At 39.7% G+C, this 10000-nt stretch overlaps 1 protein-coding gene and 1 long non-coding RNA gene across 2 annotated transcripts in view; one reads left to right on the top strand and one right to left on the bottom strand.

The window, feature by feature from the left end:
- LOC134181521 (uncharacterized) overlaps window positions 1-1553 on the bottom strand; it is a 7683-nt gene extending 6130 nt beyond the window's left edge. The window contains exons 1-2 of the long non-coding RNA XR_009970164.1: window positions 1501-1553; window positions 1293-1436 (exon numbers count right to left, since the gene is read on the bottom strand). This is a non-coding gene — a long non-coding RNA (uncharacterized LOC134181521). The remainder of the gene's footprint in view (window positions 1-1292; window positions 1437-1500) is intronic.
- Window positions 1554-7189: 5636 nt separating this feature from the next.
- The window catches only part of LOC134180857 (nephrocystin-3-like), a 7229-nt gene continuing 4418 nt past the window's right edge, over window positions 7190-10000 (top strand). The window contains exons 1-4 of the mRNA XM_062648041.1: window positions 7190-7286; window positions 9532-9657; window positions 9756-9881; window positions 9946-10000. The exon at window positions 9946-10000 is cut by the window's right edge and continues 71 nt beyond it. Of these exons, the coding sequence (XP_062504025.1) occupies window positions 7190-7286; window positions 9532-9657; window positions 9756-9881; window positions 9946-10000 (404 nt within the window). The remainder of the gene's footprint in view (window positions 7287-9531; window positions 9658-9755; window positions 9882-9945) is intronic.

The following is a 10000-nucleotide window of genomic DNA, read 5'->3' as shown; positions in this document are numbered from 1 at the left end:
CCTAATGTAGTGTCATGGATTTTGCATACCGAGTCTGATTCAGATATACCTCGTGGTAAGTATATTAGTTACATACGGGATAAAACATTATAAGCCTTGGGGTCCAACTAGTCTAATGCGCTAATACTACATCTCCCCTTCTAAAGATCTAAACGCTGAGGGGGACGACTAACTCTACCTGAACGCAACACTGTCTGTCTTTCAAACGGGTTCTCAATCGACGTGGACTCGCGCTGTGAATTGTCAGAGTTGTAGGCTGCTTCTTTGACCTCATGTGGTGGTTCCAGATTCCAGTTGTGGACTTTCCAGGAGTAGCCTCGCTTTGTTCGACTGACTGGTTTTGCTGTGGAACTTCTGGTTGGTCGGTTGACTCAGATATGCCAGTTGGGATGGGATACAGGTGTTTTCTATTTCGTCGGACTTGACCTGATGGAGTTGGTACCATGTAAGATCTGTTCTTTGGCTCCAAGCTTATCTCGCCATATTGTCGTCGATGTGGAATCCAAGCTTTTGTTCCAGGCTTCAGTGGAGGTAACAAAGTTCTCCACGGGTTCTCCTTCATGCTGAACACGATGACTGAAACACAGTCTTTCATAAATTACATTGCGTTTCTTTATGAAATGCCCTTCAACCTTTGTGACTACCACGTTGAAGTCCTTTCTCTTGTCCTCTGTGAAATTCAGCAACGCCAGGACGTCTTCTGCTCTGTCGCCCATGCAGTAAATGAGTGTCGCTATCTGGGTTTCGCCTGCTTTGTCGGACAGACCTGTCACTTCGCGATATCTCAGGAATCGCTTGATCCATCGCGTCCATTGTTCCCGATGGTTAAAATCGAACGGTTCAGGAGTCGGAAATGTGGAAGCTGCCATTGCTAACTTCGATCCCACTTGTTGTCACCATGTGGTGTCACGGATGTTGCATGCCGAGTCTCATTCAGATGAACCTCGTGGTAAGTATATTACTTACATACGGGATGAAACATTATAAGCCTTGGGGTCCAACTAGTCTAATGCGCTAATACTACACCTAATACCTAATACCATTCTTTCAACTCCTAACACCATTCATACCATAACAAACTGCAAACAGGAAGCTCTACGTGTTTGACAACAAAAACACAATCAATGTCAATCAATTTGTATGCACAAACTAAAATTTCCATCAAAACAATCAATTCCACACTAATTCTTAATTAGCACATGTAGCAGTTGGCACGCAGAAAATACATTGAATGTAGCAAGTAGGGAAGAGCCCATTGGGACAAGCCAACAAAAATGCTCGCTGCTGCTCACCTGTCGTCTTCCAGCGACACCTCCGTCTGTCCTGTCGTTATAGGTGACGGAGACAAAGAGACTGCTGACAGTAGGACGTCAGTCCGTGTTCTAGAAACGGGAGAACCGACCGTCGACGATGTCTGACACGCTCCGTCCAACCACCTAGAAAAGAAAACGTTAGTACAACGAGATAAGTTGATGAAAAGGGAACGTTGGCTTTATATACCGTGTGCTTGTGTCCACGAATAGCATGCGAACAAAGACAAGAAGATTGCGCAAGACGTTGATATTAATAAGTTATGCTTGCGGTTTTTGCACGTGTCAGATGGGAGGAGTCTGTTTAGCATTCAATCCCCGTATGTGCATTTTCTTGTGGCCAACGGTTTTTTCTCATCGTTATTCGTGCTAGTTGAACGTATATATACTCAGTGGCGTAGCAATGGGTGTTCTTGGGAGTTGAGTGATATATATGTACATAATTAAACAGTACTGAGATGATACGTTGTTAATTAGTATATCAACATGTACAGTTTATTGGGTCAGTACAACTACCACTTTCCAGCGGTTTCTTCTTTGCGCCATCCATGCAAACGATGACGTTTTGGTACACAATCCATGTTCAATTACAAGTCAACATAAAAAGTTAGTCTCTACTATTTCCCAATCATACACACATTAAAACTTTTTGCTGCTGCTTTCTTGAAATTTTTCTCCGCAAAAGCGACGTATACATTTTAGAGTTTTTAAACCCAGTGGTTAGTTGACTTAATTTTAAGCGAGCCCGACGGCAAAACGGAGCTCGGTAGGAGAAAATAATGAAACCGCAGACACGACTTTATAGAACGCATTTCCTATTCCCCACCCGCTAGTCCGGTTGAGGTTGTGGACCTCTACCGCGTGAGGTCTATCTAAAGTAGTATTTTATGTTTTCAACCAGATTCGGTGGAGCTCAACCAGATAATCCATGAATACAGCCTCTAGATGGCTGAGCTCCACCGATTCTGGTTGAAGATCTAAAGAAATGCACATGGTATAGAGGTACACAACCTCAACAGGATTGGGCTTTAGTTAATTAGGTAGAGTAGGAGTGAATGAGTCTCGTGAGTTTCGACGATCTTCGTTAGATTTGTATGCAAATTGAAACTCAACTCAAGCACTGAACTAGGGTGCTTGCAACGATCTTCGGTCATGGCTGATATTCAAGATCATTTGAACGTTCTCGTCGTATGCGCTTCGGAGTGGGAGCTACAGGCTGCCATAGCAGTTCTAGAGAACGGAACGAACGGCAAGTTTGAAAACAAATACGCACATCTCACCGATCTCAGCAGGCTCAACGTCAGAGTGTGTGAAGGATGGAATTCTACAGAAACGAAGGTGGGCGTGGTCGCACAAACCGAAATGGGAGCCACCGAGAGTCAAATGTTGCTCTCCAATCTCGCCAAGTACTTCACGGCTACCGCAGTGGTGATGACGGGGATCTGCGCTGGAGAGGAGAACAGACATGGTCACGTGGAGCACGGTTGTGTGTTCATCGCCAAACGAACGACAGCAGAGATGGAAGGGAAGGTGGAAGAAGGCGGAGATTTCCAGGCTAGAGCACAATACTGTGAGCTCGACAAAGGTATCCTTACGTCAGTCAATGAATTGGTTCGCGCAGATTCTGAGGTCTGGTTGAAGTACATTCCAGAGAACGCCGTTCGTCCGAGCCCTCGTTATCTTCAACACCTCATCCTAGACTTTGCGATCAAGAGTGGGCAGGACGGCATTAGCAAGGAAGAACTATTGTACAAGATGGTGGACAAGAAATTACCTGGAATGGCTACGATGAGTGATGCTAAGATTCGTGTCACTTATGATGAAATTCTGGACACAATGATAAAATCGTCATCTGCTTGGATTAGTCCATCTCCAACAGCAAAACATAGGTACATTGCTACTGACGAAGGAAATGATTATGCATTCAATGAAGCTAGTTTTCCGCGTGAAGATGAGATCATAGGCATCGTCGATTCCATGCTCTCGTTGCCACACGAGCATATGAACCTGAAGGCAGAGTTGAGTGCGTACAAAATACGCGTGGCCGACAATAAGGTGAAGGCAGTAGACATGGAAGCTTACTCGTTTATGAAACAAGCCATTGAGAGCTTCAGGCGAAAGGGGGTATCGGGCAAAGCAGTTGTCATCAAAGGCATCTCTGACTATGGCTCTAGTTCAAGCAAAGGAGACTATTTTCATGTGTATGCTGCTAGCACGTCTGCTGCTTTTCTAAGGCACTTGATGACAGTGAAACAACCTCTTTTTGGTAAATAATTTATTTTAATGTTCTGATTGGTTAGCACACGTCTTAATGTTAACTGTAATTAGTTGATGAAGAATCTCAAACGACTAAAATTCAATTTAGGCAATCTCAACAAGGTCAGTGAACGTTATTGTAGATAATGTAGGTGTAGTGTAAAGCTGTCGGTGACAAGCTTGTGACGCTTTCTATAGAGTTTCCGATTGGTGTAAGGATAGTTAAATTAATTAGTCAATGCTAAAGTGTGTCGAATGTACGTAGCAGGTATAGTTGTTGACAAATCGTGGTATTCATATGTCTTGAGTCGGACCGAGACGTAGCGTGACCTTGAAACGGGTGGCTGAACTTCACGATGTTACGAGCACACCCAATTTTATGGTCAAGCCCACTTTATTGGCTTCTAGTCGAGTGATACGGTAGAGTCATTGGCAGATCCAGATTGGAAAAAGAGTGATGTATATGCTATATACAGATTTGTTTTCCCACGTATTTACAGTCTGCAATTTTAGGACCACACCTATAAATGATAGGAGGCTATAGCCCGGTCTATCCCATGCCTCGCTCCACCCCTCTGTCGTCTGGTGCAATTTTCTATCATGCAGTTATTTATATAGAATGAACTTAGAGATTATGTAGCGTTAACACAAAAGGCGTTATTGGAATTGTAAGCATATCATCAATAAATACAAAATATTTAGTTACTATTTCAATTAATTAAATGACGGATACTACTTAGTACTTGCATCGTTAGATTTTTTGATGTTTAATAATATTTTAATTTAAAACTATAATTTTATAATTGCTTAACTGAATGTTTAAAGAAATTGCACAATTAGGAAACGAGGCAACGTCCAGTAGGGGTTTTGTATCACGAGAATCTCCACAACACAAAGCAAATCGACAGCGGAGAGGTTCGACAATTTTATTGAATCCGTATAGGCCAATAACTATAATACGTTGTCGTTTAAAGCACATTTTCCGATTGAACTGGAAAAAAGAAATTTTCCTCATAGTTGTGGTCGAGACGCAATTATCACTGACTTGTCGCGTTATTTCTGGGAAAGAGATCATGGAAAGGAAGAGATTGTCGACATTAGTGATTTTCGTTTGATGGTAACAAACAATCAATGTTTATAATAACAACTCCATGCATGTGCTTGACGATTGTTCTACTTGCTTTAGTGCATTTGCGCTCCAGGGGGAGCGGGAAAGTCATGTGTAGCAGCCAACTATGCAAGGATTTACAGAAACTCGTATGAAGGAGGAGTTTTCTTTATCATCTCAAGAACAAGCGCATCCTTACGATATTCTCTTTACAAATATGTAAAACAACAATCAAATGATTGTTTGAAAAATTTTTATTAAAATTGCATTTGTAATAGATGGTTCTTCTAAGTTGTGAGAGAGATAACGTTGCAAGTCAATCATTGGAAGAAATAAATGCGCGCTTTTTTGATCTCGTCAGTCAACGTGGAGGTAATGCTTTGTTGATCTACGACAGCAGTGATGATTTAAACGTTATCCAACAATTTGTTCCGCCTTGCAACATGAAAGTTCACGTTATCATTACGACGAGATGCAGAGATCACGAGCTGATGCAAGAAGGTAATGTGATTCAACTGCCAGAGTTGAATGAAGACGCAGCCGTCGAGTGTTTCTGCCTTTGGGCTGGAAAATGCAACGATGACGAAAAGGTGTCAGAAGAAGAATACAATGAGATCAAAGGCATTGTGACCGAGAAACAGGTGAAGCTATTGCCACTGGCCATTCGACGTGTGGCAACATTGACAAAGAAAACAGGGGTTACTTGCAGGAAGATGAGAGAAAATCTGTCATTGGGGACCGTGCAATATCCAGTCGATGATTTAATGGACAAATTACATGGTTGGGGATTGCAGCATCTACAGCACAAGCTAACGAGTTCGGGTATTGCACGGATCGACCAACTTTTAGCTGCCGACGTCGCCTCACTGGCCAAATCGTACGACATTTGTACGAGTGATGAAGAGAAGCTGAAGACTATGAAGGAAAGACTAACAGTCGACAGGGAAGCACCGATGCAATGGGATCTTGATCTAGAGGAAGTAGCAAGAAGGTCCGAAGATGCAGAGAAAATTCTCAGTTTTTCTTCTCTGATGGACCCGAGCTCCATTCCTACTGAGGTTATTCGTGCAGCTGTTATGGTTGACGGGGAGCCGAGGATCGGAGGAAATGAGTTTGAATTCTCTCTGTATTTGTTGTCCTACAACTTTTCTCTGCTCACATTGAATGGCGAGGAACGCACGTGTGACATTCACGCGCTCATTCAGCAGTCTGTTGTAAGCCACATGAAGAGAAGAGACAAATTGCTACCTTTTCTCATTTGTTTGACAAAGTGTATGCAAGACGTGTTACCAAATTCTGACGAAATACAACGCAACCTCAACAACAGCAAGTTGATTGCATTAACTCCACACGTTTACAGCGTTTGTGATCACATTTTGAAATCGAAATGTATACAACAAGAATGTCTACAGCTCTTGAAGTTTTCTTGTAGGCTGGCAAAATATTTTCACGACATTCCAACAGCCAAGCATTTAGCAGAAGAGACATTGAAAATCCGTCGTCGACTCGGCATTCGCAGTATTAACGATGCAATTGAAATGAGCAACAGTGAGTCCAATTTAACATATAATTACAATTTAGCTTTTGCAATTTGATATTTTAGGTCTGATTTATGTTGGTGATGCGTACGATCTAATGAGTAGACCTGACATGGCAAAGCCATACTTTGAAGAAGCCGTACAAGTGTTGCAAGCATTTGGCGACGACAGTTCTCTTCCTAGTTTATATGGTGTTGGTAAGACAAAATTAAAATATTGAGTTAGAAAGTTTTGTTTAATTAACGGAATTATAGGTTAGTATCGCGAGATCAGATCTTTTATGTGGAGGAATGAAAACGTCTAGTCACTATAGATGCTAGGATTTCGTAAGCGACGGGAGAATGTTGGCGCTCCAATCAGCGTGCATACATTCTATAAAAATAATGGATTTAAAAGCGATCTTGAGTTTTCGAACTGTAAAACAAAACATCGCTAGTTTTTGTCCTGGGTTTATTTGCTATCAACGATGCATTCCAGACTTGCTTGAATCAGAGAAAGGTCACTAAGATTTTTGAGTAACGATTAAAGTGAAAAATTGTTTACAATCTGCAGTTACTTTTTCGATGTCAGTAACAGTCACATTATACCAGGTAGTTAGAATACAAATAAATAAAATTAATTTTTGCTTCGTACTCATACAAGTAAGGTTTCATATTGGTTACCATTTCCAACTGCAGTAGACATAATCGTTGCACGATTAACGTAAGAAAAAACGCAGTTAGGAAAGTGCCGATGTAACATGTTATAGTAAGGATAGTTGTATTTCTGTAAGTGACACGAAGTAGATCACTCTACAAATTCCACTGTACATACAATAGATGTTATTTGCAGAAAATGTTTGCAAGCAATTTCGACAGCTCTTCTCCCGGTTGTATAATATATTTGCGTTATTTAACTTATTGTTGCGATACTTTTGTATTTGTATTTAATGTCGGCACATTCTTGTTGCAGCTCTAGAACGGTTAGCATGTTGCTACATGGATATGAAAAACCTGGAAGATGCAGAGAGGTTAATGAGGAAAGTGATTGACTGGCAAAGACAACGGGGAGAAGACGATGCGATCATATCAGCTTGTATGCGCTTGTCTCGTCTGTTCTATTTCGATTTCTTACTAATTTAACGTAACACATAACAATTATATGCACGATTAATTGATAGAGTAAACTTTTGTTCGTCGGATAAACATCGGCACCTCAATTTTAATGTTACATCGTTATGATAACTTCCATAAACTAATATGCTTTCTACATCAAAAGTATACAGCACAAATGTCCCCTACAAAATGTTATTTACATTAAGGCCAGAATAACTATATTTCTTGATACTTGTATTCTTAACCCTTAGTTGACCAGAAATAATATTTGAATTGTGTCCGCGCAGTAGTATTTGTAAAATGAGATTTTACAGACATACAATGAGTACTTGTCGATGTCTGCGTAAATTCATGTTAACAGTGCATGGGTACATCGACTATTTTCAGTTCCGCTCGACATCATCATCATTTGTTTTTGTGTCCACTCTGTAGTTGACTTCTGTAGGTAGTGTAATGAGAACTACGCAAACATATTAAATTTATTTTTAAATTGTATTTTGCTGTTGGTCAGGTTTTCATGTCTAAATATCCGAGACTTAATAATTTTAGTTGCTTATGTATAGTTGAGTATCTATTGTAAAGGTGAGTCCATCAGCGAGTTTTTGTCTAATCCAATTTATCCAAACTAGACATAAGGTTTCAGATGAAAGACGTTTTAGTGCAGCTTGTTGACGGCAAAGATGTAGAACGGCTTCAGAAAGTTTAGTGGGTGGTGCCACATTCCGGCGCCCGATAGCACGCAGAAGAAATTTTGTTTAGTGAGTTTGTGAGACGATATCTCACTTTCTGTTTGCATGTGTCTTTGTAAAGCAATCTTTGCTCTTTCTTGGGCCTGGTCTATAAATTACACTATTTTCCGTCCAGAAAACTAGAATATTAAAGAATGAAAATCTGATAAAATGTTGATATCAACATGGCAACACAATGTAACAGGCTACCATTACTACACAGGCATCGTCGTTACAAGGAACATACCTTTCTAAAATATATATATAACAATTAGGAAAACAATCGACTGACCAACGATAATTATTGCAAAAACGATCATATAGTTTTGTGGCGGGATCAGGAACTAATTTGCTTGTTAAATAAACCAGTAACGTCTGGTTTTGACGCTTTGGGTTGCCACGCCTAAATTGAAAAGGTGTCTGCCTTGCTTTCTAGGAATCAGTAAGACAGGCTCCAGAAGAGATAAATTGAGCAGAGTAGCAAGACAGTTTGCCTACAGTTTATTATTGTCCAACGTTGGAAGCCAAAGATCACATTGACAAATTCGAATGTTTCTCGCATATGTAATCGATACTTGAGAAAATACCAATAAAAATTGAAGGAACACCTGCAGCACCCTAGGCTTGAACCGCTACCGGATAGAAACGGAATTGCTGTAGGTTGGGAGAGGTAGAAATACATGGACTGACTCAGAGTGCTATTCTCAACCTAATTATAATATCCGCCTACAGTTTTAATGCTTTATACAGTAGTATATACGCGTTCAGCGCGACAGTGAGCCCTGCTAAAAAATATTTTAGAATATTTATGGCTGAGAATAGAATTTGCTGTTTACACGAACATTAAAATGGGCGTAACGTTAGGTAGAAAAAGCGTGGACTATATTTTTTACAAATTTTTTACCAAAACAGTGAAGTGTAAGAAATTAAGAAATATTTATTTCATCAGTAAATGTCCTTTCGACTTCAATCATTACTAAATGACGCACTTGAAATAATCCAATTTAATACTGATGCATCATTTATTGAGAGATGAAAACAATAGTGTAACTGGTTATGCGACAGAAAACATATATAGACTTCTGTACGTACAATATGGACTTCCCTCACTTAGGCCTAGTTCACAATACTATTTACGTCGCGTCGACGCGACGCTGGGTGTATTGTGAACCAGGCATTACTCAAGCAACTGAGAACGTATTTAATAACTTACGTTGTGTAGTGTTAGGAATTTCTAATTTGAGGACATGAATTAAAGGAATATTTGATATTTATTTATTTGTAATGTACCAAGCATGAATTAATTAAGAGTGAAGTTTGATGACAAAATTTTATTACAAAATATGAGATGTTGGAAATTAAAATATTAGACATGATGACAACAACAAGCGGTAAAAGAAAGGCAAACACGATAATTATTTAATAGTCTGGGTTAAAATGAAAGAATCTAGATTATATTACTTTATACAGAATTAAATGCTATAATTGTGTTTTTAGCTCTAAATAACCTTGCTCTCACATACCAAAGAAACGGGAAATACGACGAGGCGATAAAGACGTATAAAGAGTCCTTCGAGTTGATGAAGCGATACGATGTCGGAAATCTATTGGGAATGTCTAGCAGTACGTACATGGAGAGTTGTAGCTCTTATTACTTTCCTAATTGTACATGTTGAGATATTTGAAAGATGGAAATTATAAGTCAATTTTTTCTATTTTAGTTCTCATCAATCTTGGTATATGGTACAGAGAGAGCGGGAATCTTAAGAAAAGTTTGAGTTTCATGGAAGAGGCAGTCACAATCAGCCGATCATGCTACTCATTTTCTCATCCCTCATTGGCACGTGGTAAGAAATCGTGAGTCATAAAAGATATAAATACATATTTATTAATATTATTATGTTTAACTAGATATATATCAACTTTCCTCTACGTACGATTTACTTGACAGAAAAGATGAAGCTTG

Source organism: Corticium candelabrum, chromosome 6 (genome assembly GCF_963422355.1).
Source record: "Corticium candelabrum chromosome 6, ooCorCand1.1, whole genome shotgun sequence".
In the NCBI taxonomy this organism is placed as follows: Eukaryota; Metazoa; Porifera; class Homoscleromorpha; order Homosclerophorida; family Plakinidae; genus Corticium; species Corticium candelabrum.
The sequence above is the reverse complement of the archived record's forward strand: the minus strand, read 5'-3'. Positions and strand labels throughout refer to the sequence as shown.